Raw genomic sequence first — 17,752 nt, forward strand, 5'->3', positions numbered from 1 at the left:
TATAACCGTATAACTTACCCTTAAAAGCTAGCTGTTAAGGGGTCCACATCCTCAAAACTTTTCATATGGTGGCGTGCAGCCATTGTAAACGCTCAATGGTGGCATGCAGGCTATGCAGCCAATGGTGGCGCCCCTTCAACCCATTTTTTGCAAGGGTGCCCTTGAGTTTAGCATTATATTTCGTGAAAAACGACCAAAGTACATCTCATGGAAAATGAAAAATAAGATGTATAGGATAGTTTGATGAGCGAGATTTTTCAAGTCATAGCTTGTTTGGCGGGAAACCCTAAAAGCGACCAAACTATCTACCGACGAACCTCAGTTATAAGTAGGGGTGGACATGGTTCGGTTCGGTTCGGTTTTGGGATATACCCAGAAGTGAACCAATTGCAATTGGTTCCCGGAATTTGGAACCATAACCCAACTACTTATCTTTGGAACCGAACCGAACCGAACCAGAACCGAACTTGATTGGTTCGGTTCTGGGTTTACCCAACCTTCATTTTATAATTTTTTTCCCATTTATTGGATGAATTAATGGAATGCATGGACTCAGTTATCATACTATAGAAATGAATCTGAAGATTGGCCCATGAAAGTTTAATAAACCACCATGTGATCATGTATCAACCTCTTCAACAAAATTTAAAAGGCAACAAAAAACGTTAAGATTAAAACTTAAAAGGCAAAGAAAAATGTTAAAGGGGAGTGAATTTATCCTCAAGCAATAGTAAACCATTCTCACGGAACCATTATGGGGAGAGGGTGATTTTATCCGTTTGTGGGGGGACGTCATCACTCTCGGTTTTCGGTTCCAAGATCCCAAACCTAGAACTGAACCAATTGCAATCAGTTTCCAAACAACTTAACCGGAACCGAACCACTTAAATTTGGAACTGAACCGAACCAAAGTGGCCAGTTTGGTTCGGCTCCTCGGTTTGGACCCGAACCATGTCCACCCCTAGTTATAAGCTGCTTCAGAGCGAAATTGACCGAACATGTTGAACCATGATAGTTTTGGCACACCCGTACACATGCACTATCGGGCAAAGAGGTGAGACGACCCAAATCTCCCCTCTCACAAAGTGGGCCCTTATTTGTATATGCATTTCTGCTGGAATCTGCTAACAAATGTGAATACATTTTAAGTCCGACATTACGGCTGGTAGTTTGAACTCTTTGCATCGAGGTAGGGCACCGTACAGTTCGAAAGTCCATTTTTTCTTCTTTTTCTCTAAATTCTTTTGTTTTTTCATCATTATCTTCCTTGTTGCACCACCGATTGTCGCTGCAACTTGAAGAGGGAAAGGAAGGGAGAGAAGAAAAATGAAAACGAAGAATTGACGCAGGAAAAAATGGAAAACGCCAGAAAAATGTAAGAACAAGAAAAATGAAGAAGAAGAAGAAGAATATCGAAGTTAGGGTTGTCTAGGTAAAGATGGGGTTGACTTAGCAAAAGATGGGGGGGGGGGACCAGATGTTCTTTTTATTTTTCCACTCGACCTAATCTTTAGTCGACTCGGTGAAAGATGGGGTCATCCTAATGGTTTTTTTTTTTTACAATCAACTTGATCTTTTGTCGACTCGGTGAAAGATGGGGCTGGCTCAATGTTTTTTCCTAGCTTTTTTCCAGTCAAATCATTCTTTTCAACTGATCTTTTACCGAGTCGATCCCGATCTTTCACCGAGTCGACCCCCATATTTCACCGACTCAACCCCATCTTTACCTAGTCGACCCAAATTCTATATTTTTTTTACAAATTCTCGTCTTTTCTCTTCTTTCTCTATTATCCATTTTTTCAACCCTTCCATTCTTTTCGGCGCTTTCCATTTTCCCCTGCTTGGATTATTCTTTTTCCTCTCCTCGCTTCTATTTCTCCATCTTTTTCTTCCTCTCCCTCTTTTTCCCTTTTTTTTTTCTTCATTCTCTTCAAGTTGCAAAGGAGAAGAACTGGAGTTGCAAAGGAGAAGAACCGGGTACAAAGAGTTGAATTTAGTAAGCCAACTATATAATTTCAGATTTAAAATATACTCAGTTATTATTTTACCCTTAAACACCCAAAGGAAGCTTCCGAATAAGTACCTTGCACACACGTCAACCTTTTATATACTAAAAAATCTGATAAAAAATAAATAAAAACCCAAAAAAGAGAAGTGGCCGAGATGGTCGGCCAGATCATATGCCACGTCATGTGGTCACGTGAATTTCTCTTCTTAAAGTGGGGAATCTTGCGTTCCCGAATACGAACAGCAGCCACATACCACCTGCAAAAAGCGAAAAACTGGAGGTGGGGCCCACACTGCCAGATGCCAGTATTCGCAATCGCTCGCACGTTCTGTCGTGCCACGTCAGCGTGGGACCAGCTTGCTTTCGGTGGTAGACCCCACCCTGCTTAGAAAATTAAAATTTTCTGTATTACGCAGGGTGCGTAATACGCACTACTACAACGCAACCAAACAGATCACGAAGGGGACACACCTGAAATCCTCAATTCGATGAGTAATCATGTGGATCGGATCATCCTAACCGTCAGATTAGAGCCTGTGAAAAAAGTATAATGGTCAAAAGTACATTTGATCTGATAGATAGAAGTATAGAACACACTGCCCTAGTTGGAATTATGGTCCCATCAGTGATCTAGAGTGAGGCCCACCGGATGGACAGCCACAATAAACCAAAGGCGGGCCCACCATGGCATATTGGTCGTGCCAGTCTGTAATAGGAGTTTTTATATGGTGTAAGCCTGTATATTCCAGTATTTTTTCAAAAAGTACTATAAGGCTTACACCACAGGATGATCGGAACCGTCCATTTGATGGGTGACATGGTGCCCTTTCTAAATTGTAGGGCTAGGATCATCCTATGGAAATGATTTTTTGGGGCACAACCTGGCCATCAAATGGAAGCTTTGGATGGGGGTAAGCGGTACAATACTTTTTTAATTACTAGACTATACTGGCTTACCAAGCATATAAAAACTCCTGTAATACCAACAAGGTATCTACGCATTCGGCGCATGTTAGCGTGCTCTCTAAAACGGTCTTGAAACAGAGGTTTCGAAAATCCGCACACCTTTTCACAGTGCGAGAGAGAGAGAGAGAGAGAGAGAGAGAGAGAGAGAGATTTTCATTGGATCGAAACTCAAAATGGCAGAAACCCTAAGTCTCGAAACGGTGCTTAACAAACCCTAGTCTCTTTCTCTCTTTCTCGGCCTAGCATTTCCTCAGATTTCTAAGTACATCCATGAATTTTCACGCTTACCAGCTTCGAAAACCCAAGATTTCACCGTCTCGCTATTTTTTTTTTCAACTCCTGAAACCCTAGATCACTGTCTTTCTCGCTCTTTCTTTTTCTATCTCATAAAAATCTTGTTTTGGATGGAGACTCGCTTCAACATTTCTCTGTTAACCCTAGTTTTCCTCTTGGGGAGCTGTCACTGTAACACATTCTCTTCTAAGTTCATCCACCGTTTCTCAGACGAAGCCCATGCCGTTAGGGTTTCGAGAAAGGGGGAGTTCTTTGGTCAGTGGCCGAGGCAAGGGAGTAGGGATTACTATCGGCATCTTGCGAGCAGTGATTTGCAGAGACAGAAGATGAAACTCGGCACTCGCTATCAGTCTCTTTTCCCATCTGAGGGGAGCAAAACCCTCTCGTTCGGAAATGACTTAGGATGGTCAGCTTTACTCTCTTTTTATTCAACTTTTTTTTTTCTTTTGATTGATTTTTTTGAACTATGGTTGGTGAGCTAAATTATGGAGTTAGCTATATTGTGACTTGGTTGATCGGTTTATGTTTAGGGTTTGAGTTCTCATATATGTTTTGGCAATGAGAAGTTGTTTGATATCTGGTTGCAGTTGCGTCGATCATGTGAAATTGTAGAGATTTACTCTGATTTTCTGACTCTACGAATTTTGCGTTGTATACGATTATTATGAGTTGCTAATTAGTAATGAGATAGGTGGAGAAGTCCTCAAAAGATAGATGTCAAAATGTGCTTTTTGCCGGTCTCATTTTAAACATCATTCTTTTCGTAATAACATAATGCACCATATGCCTCTCTATCCTTGAGAGCACCTTTGATGCTTCTCACAGCTCTATGCCTTAAATTAACAGCACTAACTGATTTAAATAGAGCAATCGAGGTAAAGGGTCTAAAAATCTAATTATGAAAACAATTAAAATTCAGGGTAAAGATAAGTAAAACATCTGAAAAGTTAAAAAAACCTTACACATGTTATTACGAAAAGAATGCTATTTAAAATGAGACGGGCAAAAAGCACACTTTGATGAAATTGCCATTTGGTGGCACAATGCATTAATTTTTCCACACTAGCTGGTAAGGTTTTTTTACCTTTTTAGTTGTTTATTTTAACTGTTTTCGTAGTTAGATTTTTAGCCCCCGTTTACCTCGATTGCTCTATATAAAGTGGTTAGTGCTGTTATTATAAGGCATAGAGCTATGAGAATGATGTGGACCCCAATCTAGACTCTACAAGTGGCACTAAAGAAGGGGGAGTGGCTGATGTGGACCTCACTCATTCTAACCAGATCTACATCATTCCAAGAATGCTAGATGCAAGTTCTAACTCAAATGACATGGTTTAACCCTCTTCTAACTCTTGATTCAAAAGAAACTCAAATGAATCTAAGCTAACAAGAGATCTAGGCCAGATTTGGTATAAGCAAAGGATAAGAATCAAATTAACTCATGGATCTGTAGCAGAAATACAAGAGGTCCTCACCTGAACTAACAGGGAAGAAGATGAGAAAGAAAAGAGCCTTCTGCTGCAGGAGCTTTTCCTCCAACATTCACACCTCAGTTTCACTACTACAGAATCCTCAAAGCACTCTCTGAACTGAAATTACAGCAAGAGAAAAAAAATTGCAAACAATGTCAAGGAAAATTCGTCCCTTTCTTCTCCTCCTCCTCTCTATTTATAGGTGAGGGCTGGGGTTATTGAGGCCCATCAAGCTTGTTAGATGGCTGCCACTTGTCAGCTTGTTGTCTAACTACAAAGACCCCTCAAATGCACTCAAATTACATCCCTAGCCTCACACCCTGTTTCCTCTCTTGGTAGCCTTGTCCTTCAACCTTTCCGATCACCTTAGAATTTTTGGAGGCTCTAACCCTTGCATAATCTTTTCCTCTACTTGTGCTGCCATGTCAAGTGTAGGATCAAGAGTGAGGTCCACATCAGCCACTCCCCCTTCTTTAGTACCACTAGTAGAGTCTAGATTGGGGTCCACATCAGCGAAGCATCTAAGAAACAAAGTAATGGCGCCCAAGAAAGTTTTCCTACTTGTTGTTGCTCTCGTCGTCCACTTCCTCATCTCCGCGATTAGCTTGGAGGGCCGTGGAAGTCACTAGAAATCCTGCTGCCCGAAAAATCCCTCATGCTGCCCTGCAGGGCACAACTTGCTTGTTTACGGGGCAAAATACTAGAAGGTTGCTGCTTGTATTTTATTAGTATGTACTATGTGTGCACTTTTTTTTCTTTTATGTATGATATGTTATGGTTAAGTATGAAATAAAAGAAGGCTTGAGAATATGGTTTGGTTTTCTTTTCTTTTATGTAGTGTCTGTGAGGTAGGAGGAGTTTGAGCCGTTGGTAAGAAGACGAGCGTGGATGTTATAGGCGAAGAGTATTTCCTAAGGAGCTTGAAGAAATACTGGCTTAGAGAAGAAGAACGCTTGCAGCGTCTTGAATTGAATACATTTAGATAACATTGGATGTCCAAAATCAGTCTTTCTGTACCATTTTGATCGTGCGTTTTGTTGTTGAGTTAGCAAAACCCTTAATAAAAACAGTGTTGAACATTAACCCAGATCTTTAGCAATGTCAATAGTGGAGAGGTGCTCTCAGGGATCGAATGACAGAGAGGCATGTGGTGCATTATGTTATTACCAAAAGACTGCTATTTAAAATGAGACCGACAAAACACACATTTTGATGAAATTACCATTGGTGGCACAATGCATTAATTTTTCCACAGTAGCTGATAAGGTAAAATTTAGTTGTTTTACTTTTCTTTACCTTGAATTTTAATTGTTTCCGTAGTTAGTTTTTAGCCACCATTTACCTCGATTGCTCTATATAAAATGGTTAGTGCTTCTATTTTAAGGCATAGAACTGTGAGAAGCATTAAAGAAATAAAATCATGGCATACAAGAAAGTTTTGCTACTTGTTGTTACCCTCTTCCCCTCCACTTCCTCGTCTTCGCGATTAGTGTGGAGGGTTGTGGAAGTCACCAGAAACCCTGCTGCCTGTAAAACCCCTCATACTGCTCCATGGGGCGCAAGTTGCTCGGCTACGGGGCAAAATACACATTATTTATTTCCGATCTATGATATTTGAATACTTGTGCAAGCCCAACGTACCATCTCTGATATGCTACGGTACCAATATTCGTACTTAAATAGTCGGGTACTTCATGAATATTTCTATTGTTCAAAATAATGATAATGTTTGAAACACATGCCACTCTCTTCGAGCTTATTAGTGTCACATATTTCCAATTATAATTTTGAACTAGTGAGTTATATATGCTATTTTAAATTTATTACTAGTTCAATATTCCAAGTTAATGTTCCATTCAAATTTTTTTTATTAAATCTAGTTAAAATTTATGACATTTTATTTATAAATTATACGTGTTTTGTGTCGTATCTCATATTATCCATGTCCTAGAGTTAGAAAACTGCCAATTCATATCTCCAATTTCCATTTCTGTGTCCGTGTAGATGTTCTTATCTTGGTATCAGTATCACAGTTCATGATTTTCACAATTTCAAGAAAATGTGGATGACTAATTTCCCTTTCCTCAACCTCATAATTGTTGAATGATAGTGCAGTAATATCTCAACTTGTAAATGAAAACTGAAGCAAGAACATGGTTCAAGTTTATGTTTTAGAGGAGCAACCTAATATGCAACCTTCAATTTGGAATTTTGAAATCATCCATAATGTTGGAAAATTTTAAAATTTAGACACTTGAGCTTCTTTATTTTTTCCATGCATTTCAAACTCTATGCTACCTTTTCGTTTATTCCATAACATTTACATATATCATGATTTGCTATGTTCTTTTTGTCTTTTTACATTGATGGAGCCACATGCAGAAAGCTTTGAAGTTACATGTCTCTAATCTCTATTTGATATGTTTTGCTTTCTCAACTACTAAGTATTAACCAAGCCAAGCCATTAAAAAAAAAACTATTAACCCAGCCATTCAAAAAAAAAAGGGTGGTACCAACCTAACAACCAACTGATAATCTTGAACCTGTTATTTCACAAATACGTGATTGATTGTCCTCTTCACACAGCATTACTTGGAAATTTATTTGATTGTCCCACTTCTTAAGTACACACTCTTGTCTCTTGTTTGCTGTAGTTTCTGTTGTCAATAATAATGGTGGGACCTTACTCTTTACCATTTACTTACTGTGGTATGACATGGAATTAGATTCATTATGTTCTGGGACATGATAGGTCACCCCTTCATGGAATTTTCTGTATAAATAGTTCCATGGAGCCTAAATTGGTTCCTTCACTGTTAGTTTATGCTGGAAATGTTTGTCTTGTAACTTACACTATCTTTAGCATCAATCATTTGAGGCGTTCCAGTATTTCTTGACAGGTTACATTACACATGGATCGATATCGGAACGCCTAATGTTTCATTTCTTGTTGCATTGGATACTGGGAGTGATTTGTTTTGGGTTCCATGTGATTGCATAGAGTGTGCTCCCTTGTCTACCCGTGATCTGGTAGGTTGGCTTTCGTAAGCATTCTGGGCTCGTTACTTTACTCCACAACAATAAGTTTTTTCCCTTCTCGTTCGCTACTCCTTCAATATAATCTGTATCGAGTTTTATAACATGCTCTTGTACCTCTTGCTTTATTGATCCCGGTAGTCTTGAAATAGCATCCGTAGATTGGAACTGTGTTAATAGCTCTCTAGCTTGATTTGCATATTATCAGAACTTCTTTTGGCATCATATTGAAGATATTTTTTTCTTTCTTTCTAATATTTTATCTCTTTTTTCTCTTCTTTGATAGTGCAATCAATTGAGATTTCTGAACATGATAGTTTGAGGAAATAAGCTATGGTTACGAAAGCTGAGCAATATGCATGGGAAGCATGCTATTCCGATGGTTAAGGCATGATTATAATATGCATGTAACTTCTAAGCTTCTCATGCATATTATTGCTAATATATTGCAATATGCATGGTTAATTTCTGAACATGATAGTTTGAGGTAATGTAGTGCATATTACAATTAGCAATATGCATGGGAAGCATATTTTTGCCATGAAGCATAGCTGATGATATCGATTTGTTACTGCATTTAAATTTTTTTCTCTTGCAACATAATACAGCTAATCAAACTTAAAAAAACACCAAAATAATCAGTCACTTGATTATTTACAATTGGCAATATGCACAATTGGCAATATGCATGGAAAGCATATTATTCCCATGAAGAAAAGCTGATGATATTGATTCTTTAGTTTTTACTGCATTTGAATTTTTTTTCTCCTGCAGGAAAAGATGATGGAAACGTTTATGACTTCAAATTTCAAACAATGAAGTCTGCAATATACATCAAGATAAGTCCTCGATTATTAAAGCGTAATACACCTTATCAAACTTTGAAAGAACTGGATCATGAACCCAAATGGGAGAAATGAAAAAGATCGAGCTAATGTGCTGATTTACCATCACTTGAGGAAAAAGGAAAGATAAGAATAGTTAGCAAGTTTCAATTTTACATGTAACCTCAATATCTTTCTTATTGGTCACAGAACTATTTGAACCAAACCAAATAATACCATCTACACTAGGATGTCCTAGAGGAGAATGCTCCTCGCCTACTCCATAACGATGAGTACCTGTTAAAAAAATTTAATAAAAAGAACTATTTAACCTGATTTTCGCAATAGTCTATGAAATAATGAAGGGACGTTTTAATGCATTAAACAATAGCATTAAATTCCTATAGGTGCTTAAAAGACATGTAGAAGCAGTGACAAGGAATGCCAATGAGATAAAGATGGACTGCAGTCACCATTGGTCATTCCACATTGCATTTGCAATAGAGTTTCAGAGTTTTGAAGCTTTTTCTTGTTGTTGCCTTTGGAAAGTCATTGCTGGTGAAATATCTTCGAGATCAATTTCCACAAGGTTCTGCTACTTCCATTGGAATCCCTTGTTTGTACATTAAACAAAAATATAAAATAAGTAGAGGGATTTGCATAGGCTACTCAGATTGTACACAAATCTTTAAAACTGATCGTAGGCAAAATACAAAATAAATCCAATTGCAAATGTACTGCCTATTATTCTGGAATCAGTACTGTATAGATTAATATAACCCCTAATAAAACGAGCCCAATATATCGGGCCTTTAAATATCAAAACATATTGCCTGATATATCGTGATATTTAAAGGTATTATCAATTTGTCGTGAGATTTAGGTGGTTATATTGGTATCATAGGTATGTTGTTGCCAACCTCCTTTCAATGGATCCAACTGGTAGCACACAGCATCATCTTTAGATTATATAGATGTTGGTTTTGAGAGATAAGTCGGCAAGAAACAAAATAGATGCATATGATGAAAATAAATAAATATTGTACTACTAGGCGTACCACGTACACATACATGGAGGTAAGGTTTTAAATATCAGAAAATAGAGAGAGATGGGTGAACTACTCGTTTTGGACATTTGTTGGATTATGAGACTCCATTGATTTGGGTGTGATAGCTATTGATTTCTTTTATTTGTTTTTTTCTTTTAGTTTCTACCAACAAACTTGACGTTTATCCATAAGTTTCATGTTCTATTCATCCGAATAGCAAGTTTTTTTTTTCATTGAAGTAGAAGGTTATATTTCTATTGAAGTAGAAATTATTATATTTTTAATTGATTATAATATATTGCCAATCCAAGGATCCTTTGTGCAAGGTTTACTGAATTTGACACTCAGTACCTATGTCACATTCTGAGACACATACCTGTACCATGCAACATAGTCTTCATCAATTAGAAAACACATTTTATGAAATTATGGATCCAAGCTGATTTGCTGGCCAAGGAATAAGGATGCTGAATCTGGTCCGGTTTGGGGAGAAAAAGGTGTGGGGGGTTTGGCAACCCTCTTGCCACATTTGCAAGTGGTCTCTTTTCACTTTTTCAATTGAGGATTTTCCTCAAAAGATAAAGAAATGGTATGACTTGTAAGACCACCCTTCCTATGGTAAGTTTGAATCTGGTAGAATTCTGGCTTACCATGGGAGGCTTTAGAATTGAAACTAACAAAAAAGAGTTGTGATCAGACCTCCAGATTCTTAGAACCAAGGAACCCTTTATAACATGTGCTGTTGGAGATATACGCTCTCCACCGAAATGAAGTGGTATGGAGGTTGATGACTGCTTGATCAATCTATCCAATTTTGGTGACAGTTGGGCCGCCAGATCTTTGATTGGGGTTCAACTACAAGGTTTTCTGCTCCTTGAAAACGGATGACTCAGATCTGATCCGAGATCAAGATTCACTCGTCTTTTCAAATTGATTCAGGATATGTAATGACAGCTGGTAAACTGATACTACAAAATTTGGTCCTGATCGGACCGTTGGATCAAAAGATATGAAGATCTGATCAAGACTGGTTCAAAATTCGTTCTTGATTTTGTAATCGGCTAAGATAATAGAGTGTATCCTTTATTTAATGTATCCTCTATGGCAACCATTTGGGTTTTATGGAAGAAAGGAATGCGAGAGTATTTAAGGGGAGGTCAAAAAGTTATGCCGTTCTTTTTTCTAAAGCGTTAGCTTTGGTGATATCTTGGGCGAAAGCTCTCCCATCTTTTAGATTCATCTCAGCTTTTAATTTATGGGAAGGATGGAGAGAGGTATGCACTAGTATGGAAATTAAGCAAAAAGTAATTCAAGAGTGGGCTCCACCGGCTCAAGGTTTCTTCAAACTAAATTTTGATGGGTTGAGCTTGGGCAATCCGGGGCCGGCAGGTATTGGAGAGGTATTGCGAAATGAAGTGGGAGAGACGATTTGGGCTATTGCCGGTCCTATTGGCGTAACGGATGCAACCGAGGCGGAGGTCCGTGCAGTCCATCAAGGAATAAAACTATTGGCTAGAGATCATGTATCAAATGTGATGGTTGAAGGAGATTCCATGAACGTTATTAGATGGCTTCAAGATTCGAATTCTCATCCATGGAGATTTGATAGCCTTTTTTATGAGATGCTTGATTGGGAAGGCTTTTCTTGTCTAACGTTCAATCATGTTCGTCGTTCGGCTAATCAAGTGGCAGATGGTCTTGCTAGACAAGGAGTTAATATTATTGAGCTAACTTTGTTTGACCATATGCCCCCTTGAGTTCCTATTTTTTTCTTTGTTGTTTCTCTATTGTATTTCGGTTGTATCTTTCCGTTGTATTTTGGCCATCTCGGTCCTTTCAGTATATAATGGCTATCATTTAAAAAAAATCGGCTAAGATAACATATCCTAGGGTGGTCCATTCCCTAAATGAGGAATGGAAACAAAGAAAGCTAATAAAGAACGAGGAAATGCTTGGGTTGAAAACAAAAGGTGTCTTGTAATTCTGAAAGAGTATGGAATCAAGGAGAAAGGATTAGGAAGACATAAAGAAAAGAGAACAAGGAAAATGGATTAGAATATTAACCTGGAACCACTTTAGGATACTAGGGCTTCAAACCCTATGTAATGGCTTCTCACCACGATCAAGCCTAGAGTATGGGTTTGGGCTTGTAGCTCAATGGTTGAGGCTTTGCATCTCAACCTTGAGGTGATAGGTTCGATCCTTGCTTACCTCCCATAAAAAGCCTAGTGTGATCCCTCTGGATCTAGGCTTCCCATCTTGAAAATCCAAGAATCACTCTTGAAATAAGAAGGAAAGGCTTCACACCTCCAAGATTTTGTAACCAAGAAAACCAAGATATATAATTTTATTCATAAATCAGCCATAAATTAATTTGTGGCTTGAAGTGTACATATATAGAGCCCCCCAATCTTGCTCGACAACTTAAAGATAATAAAAACAAGATAAGACTTCCCCCAACAACTTATTGCCCTACTCAATCCTTCGACCCTGTCATGCTCTACAATTTAAAGAAAATAAAAATCGATAGACTTCCCCCAACTCAAAGTCCTACTCAACCCTTTGTTCTAAACTTCTTCTGCCACTTCCTAAAGTTTCATCGTAAATGTCCATCATTTGCATATGTTTCCATATGTTTCCGTGATTTTATAGGATCTTCTTCAAGATTTCCAACCGAAACCAAAACATTTCCATCCCAATGCCGACCAAAACCTAAACCGAAATGGAAATTTAGAACCTTGACGAGAAGGGTGGACAAAGATATCTAAGCGGGATTTTCTTTCCCTCTTCGTTTCATTTTCTTCCTTTTTTTTAATGGTAAAAAATTTCATTAAAAAGACCAAGATCGTCAAGAGGTACAAAGGACGAGCAAGAATATACAAGCTATATACAAAGGAGAGAAGAATGCAAGGACTCAAGGAGGGAGAAAATCATATTGCTCAAAGGCCTCCAAGTGCACTCCACTTTTAGCCAACTTATCTGCTACTCCATTGGTCAATCTCCTAATGCGTCGGAAGGATATAACATGGTGACAGAGCCCAAAATATCTAATATCTCATTGAAGAGACGCAAACCGCCAAGGAACAGGGTGGGAACCAATTAACCAACGAATGACATTAAGGGAGTCGCCTTCCACCACAACTCGTTGAGATCTACCACCTCCCCAAATAATTTAATCCCTTGATGAGCAGCCTGCACTTCCGCCTCGCTCGAGTCTGCAACGTCAATGGGCCCTGCGAAAGCTCACCCGACCACTCCATTCTCATCCCTTAATACTCCCCCAACGTCGGCCTGGGTTGCCATGGTTAGATCCATCGAAATTTAACTTAAGGAAACCCACATCCGGAGGCTTCCAAACCTAAATGACTTGGATAGGGATCTCGACACTTGAACAAACCGATCTCCAATCATTCCAAAGATCAAAGTCTGAAACAAAGGAAAAGCATGAAATGGACTTTGCCCAGAATGCCGTGAGGGTCATCAACTTTGAAGATAGGTAGGGGGCACTTTTCACCACGCCATTGAAAATTCTATCATTCCTTTCCTTCCATAACACCCAAGTTACCACTAAGAAAGATATATACATAAGATTTTTCCTTTCCCCCATGGAGAAAAGAACCAACACTCCAACGCTTGTGAAAAGTCCTTGGGGAAAACCCAACAAGTACCAAACCTCTTCAAAACACTACTCCACATTTCGCTAGCCAGCTTACAATGGATAAAGTGGTGATTCACTGATTCCCCATCCTCAATACAAAGGGCACAATGATTAACGATCATCATCTTTCTCTCCATTAAGAAGTCCACCGTCTGAATACGATCTTGAATAGCAGCCCACCCAAAGACTCCAACCCTAGGAGGGACTGGGATGGACCAAGATCTAGCAATACCAGGGGAATCAGGGCACGACAAGAGATTGAGGTAAAAAGACTTGGCAAAAAACTCCCCAGATGAGTTCCAGATCCACACCCTAACATCGGAGCCGTCTTGCTTTATGTGGCAATTCTCTAGAAGCTCGAACAACCTGGTCACCGATGGAAACTCCCTGTCAAAAAAGTTTCGTCTGAAGGATAGCACCCAAATAATCCTATTCTCAAAGTGCAAGAAACAGTCTTTGACAAAGGCCTCCTCTCCTTTCCTTTTTTTAGGGTCGTCTTTGAAGGAAACATTTATTCTCCAGCATTCTAAATGAACCTATCAGCCATTGCCAATGCCATCTTGTAAGTTACTAAGTACCTATGTTGGAATTTGTGTGTCCTAGTAAGTTCCTACGTACCCAGTTCTCATCCGAACTTTTTTTTGTTGATATTTTCCTGAAACTGACCAATGCTGCTGCGGGGTTATTTTTCCACTACCCCTAGAATTATAGGAAGACCAATATTTTGCATATGGTGTTGTTCCCACCTCTGATTCACCTTGCTAGCCCAGGTGCTCTACCCATTTATGGACTAACCGTAGAATTTTATGGGCTGAGCTTCACTAGGTCTAGATGCAATGGCTTTCTCATGTATCTGGTGCCTTGCTGGATGAGATGGCCTTGTTCTTGTGAGGAGTGTAACTTGACTTTTCTTGCTCATGATCCTCCCTGGAAGGTTGAGTTTTAGTTGTAGCTTTAAATGGGTTGTAGGCTATCCGATGAATTACGGGGTAAATGACCTTGATATTAGTCTCGTGATATTTGCTAATTGGGGGGTTTCTATATCTTATGGCTTGTTCTGAATGTTGAATCTTTTATAGTGACTTTACACCTTATCCTTCCAGTCCATGTTGGGGAGATGAATTGTTTTGAGTAGGAACTGTCTTTCTTTTCATTGTTAATTTACTGATATTATCGGACTACATGTCACTATTGCTAATTACTGTGTGCTAAGATGGTTCCTATTTCTAAAACTCACAACTCAATTGCATTAGATTTGTGTGCATTAGTACAAATTGATAATTTTTAGTAGTAATTCATTCGCTATTGATTCTGTATAGTTCTCTGATGCTTTCTCTCAATTTACTTCCTAGAGGCAAATGAAATGGACTTTATCCTGATGCTTTGCTTGAATAGCATTGTCAACTTTTGAGGTACTGCTAAGTAGTAACAGGTTTAGCACTTAAATTTCCGATGATTGATTGGCAGGTGCTCCCTGGTATATGGAGCATCTATTATGCAGGATAGAGATCTAAGTGTGTACAGGCCATCTCAATCAAGCACAGGAAAGCACCTCCCTTGCGATCACGTATTATGTGAATCTGGATCCAACTGCAAAAGTCCAAAGCAGCCCTGCCCTTACATTTCTACCTACACTTCAGAAAACACATCAAGTTCTGGGTTTTTGGTTGAGGACACTTTATATTTGGCTTCCAACAGTGTCCATGCATCTACAAGTACAGTGCAAACTCCTGTCGTGATAGGGTATAGTCTATTGGTTTCCTGTTCATGATCCGGCTTACCATTCTGGTCTTTTTTTTGCATGGTTAATTTTCCATTAAAAAAATAACCATTCTAGTTATTTTTCCACATGATTGTTTATAGTGATGCCTGAGAAGGTTCTTCTTGTTGAGTGCAGCTGCGGTAGGAAGCAAAGTGGTGGTTATTTAGAAGGAATTGCTCCCGATGGTGTTCTTGGTTTGGGATTTGGGAACATTTCTGTTCCAAGTTTCCTCGCAAAAGCTGGATTGGTGCGGAATTCTTTTTCGATGTGTTTTGCAGAAGATTATTCTGGGAGAATTTCCTTTGGGGATCAAGGATTATCTACCCAGCAGTCTACTCCATTCTTGACTTTGAACGGAAACTAGTAAGCCATCCAAAGACATATTTGTCTCTCTCTACTATTTGAGTTATGACTTTTGGGGCTCCTTTGTGAAGACCCTAATTGTCAGGCATGAATTTAAACCTGTGCGTATATAAGTGGGTGCTTTTGACTCTTTTTTTTCATGCGCATGTTCTCTAAATAAATTGTATTTATTATACTTTCCATAAGTTTTTCTATCTTGGAAAAGTTTTTAGCACTAAATTTGGTTTTTTGTTGCTTCTGATCTTGTTCAATCTTTTGGCTATGAGATGTATCTGAGGCGCATTTTCTTGGTTTTGGTTCAGCCCTACCTATATTGTGGGGGTGGAGAGTTTTTGTATTGGGAGTGCATGTCTCAAACAAACAAGCTTCCAAGCACTGGTTGATAGTGGATCATCATTCACATATCTTCCTAATGATGTTTATGAAAGAGTCACTGCAGAGGTATTTCTCTCGTCCTGTGTCTCCAATAAGTTTTCTTTTTCCTTCTGATTTGACATGACACTTCTTTAAATCATAGTTTGACGGACAAATGAACGCGTCGAGGTTCAGCTTCGAACCTTGGGAGTACTGTTACAACTCGAGGTAGATTGAGTGAAACTTCGTGTTTACTTTGGCGGCTTGGTTACGTTTTTTGCACTGATATTCCTGTGGTTTGTGAGAACAGTTCACTGGATTTGAGTAAGATTGTTCCTACCTTGAGTCTAATTTTTGCGGGGAACAGCAGCTTTGTGGCTGTCAATCCTATTGTTCCGTACTCTGAAAAAGAGGTGTGTATTTTTTTTTCAATTGTTAATTTAATTAACTAAAGCAAGGAGACCAAGGTGGTCCAAATATACAAAGAAAAACACTAGAAAAAAAGCCGAAAATATACAAGAAACACAACTTCCCCTCCAGTGTCAAGAAGGAAGTCAAAAGTCTCTAACTCTGTTCTGGTGACTTTGGACCGTTCTTCGATTCTTTTCCCTAGCGCAGCTGGTCCATCCTGGACTTCAGCCAGAGACTATGGAGGGGCATGCCAAGTCTTTCCAGCATGTACTCCCCTCTTTCGAAAGGTGTGGTGGATCAGCTGGCTCCGTGTAGTGTGGATTGAGAAATTTTGGAGGTGCTTGATCACCTCCCTCTATGAGGGGTTGATGTATTTTGCTTGCTTGTTTTTCTGAATGATGCCCTTGATTAGCTCGGTTGAGGTCCCCTTGTTCTCTCTTTTTATTAATAAAGTTTCATTAAAAAAACTGGCTAAACAAGCGGGCAATTTAACTGAGTGATTAGACAGCAGTTTTCAAATAATAATCACCCACTTAATGGTGCAGGATGTGCTTACTGGATTTTGTTTAGCACTAGAATCCACATCAGACAATATTGGGAGTATTGGACGTGAGTTTTCTTACTCCCTTTCCATTGCTCTGATTATTCTCTGACAACTGTAATCCTTATTTTTACTGATCTTTTTGCGATCTAATGCAGAAAATTTGATGACGGGTTATCGGATTGTGTTTGATCGGGAAAATTTAAAGCTGGGATGGTCACGTTCCAATTGTGAGTTTGCTCAAGCTCTCAACCCACCTTCACTAACTAATACATCCTAATACTTAAACTTGGTGTCTACTTATCTATGAACAGGCATTGATCTCACTGATGGTATGGTGGTACCACTAACTCCACCTCCACACAATATATCGGAAAACCCATTGCCCACAAATGAGCAACAGAGTTCTCCTGGAGGTCATGCTGTTCCTCCGGCAGTTGCCGGGAGGGCTCCCTCCAATCTCTCTGCTGCCCCACCACAGGTTGTGTCTCTAAGATTTGGTTTGATGTGGTTGCTACTACTGTGTCTGGCTATTTCCAGTCATACGAGTTGGATTATTTAGTTTTCTGATTACACCTATTACATACGCTTGTAAATCCAATATTCCTAGCAGTCTTTGTTCTATCCAATGTTGTTTTTTGAGGTCATTGGGTTGATTTGGGCTGGTAGGAATTGAATTTGTCTCTATATTATTATCCTTCTACATGAGTTTTCAAATCTCTCAATCTTTTGTTTGTTTTTGCTTGAGTCCTTTTAATAAATATTCATTCCTGATTGTTGTTGAGCTTTTATTTGTTGTTCTAAGCTGTTGTTGAGTAATTAAAAGATGGCAGAAAGCTTATAATAATAACTGAAGCAAATGTAAGGACCCTGTTTATTATCTTATCTTTTCAAATTTGTGACGCGCTCGTCTCCTCTACTATTCTGACGAGTTTTTAGAAGTGGGATTTAATATTGGCAACCCCATTTTATGTTTAGCCATCTGATTGTCTCTTTGGTGAACTGTAACCAGCA

The 17,752-nt window shown here is 38.9% G+C and overlaps 1 protein-coding gene across 1 annotated transcript; it reads left to right on the plus strand.

Moving 5' to 3' along the window:
• Positions 1-3,017: 3,017 nt before the first annotated feature.
• LOC143847848 (Eukaryotic aspartyl protease family protein) lies at positions 3,018-17,522 on the plus strand. Its single transcript, XM_077356640.1, has 10 exons — positions 3,018-3,674; positions 7,641-7,770; positions 14,809-15,050; positions 15,205-15,432; positions 15,735-15,873; positions 15,950-16,014; positions 16,097-16,199; positions 16,743-16,806; positions 16,897-16,968; positions 17,053-17,522. The coding sequence occupies exons 1-10, from the start codon at positions 3,379-3,381 to the stop codon at positions 17,298-17,300; spliced, it is 1,587 nt and encodes a 528-aa protein (XP_077212755.1). The 5' UTR covers positions 3,018-3,378; the 3' UTR covers positions 17,301-17,522.
• Positions 17,523-17,752: the final 230 nt, after the last annotated feature.

Source organism: Tasmannia lanceolata, unplaced genomic scaffold, assembly GCF_043159265.1.
Source record: "Tasmannia lanceolata isolate RefF3 unplaced genomic scaffold, GAP_Taslan_0.1 ptg000016l, whole genome shotgun sequence".
Taxonomy (NCBI): domain Eukaryota; kingdom Viridiplantae; phylum Streptophyta; class Magnoliopsida; order Canellales; family Winteraceae; genus Tasmannia; species Tasmannia lanceolata.

What these genes read in the sequence shown, in the direction of transcription:
- LOC143847848 (XM_077356640.1), top strand. Translation starts at nt 3,379, where the DNA reads ATGGAGACTCGCTTCAACATTTCTCTGTTAACCCTAGTTTTCCTCTTG. An exon ending in CCTTGTCTACCCGTGATCTG is followed by an intron (nt 7,771 to 14,808) that starts GTAGGTTGGCTT and finishes TCTATTATGCAG; the next exon opens with GATAGAGATCTAAGTGTGTA. An exon ending in GAGTACTGTTACAACTCGAG is followed by an intron (nt 16,015 to 16,096) that starts GTAGATTGAGTG and finishes TTGTGAGAACAG; the next exon opens with TTCACTGGATTTGAGTAAGA.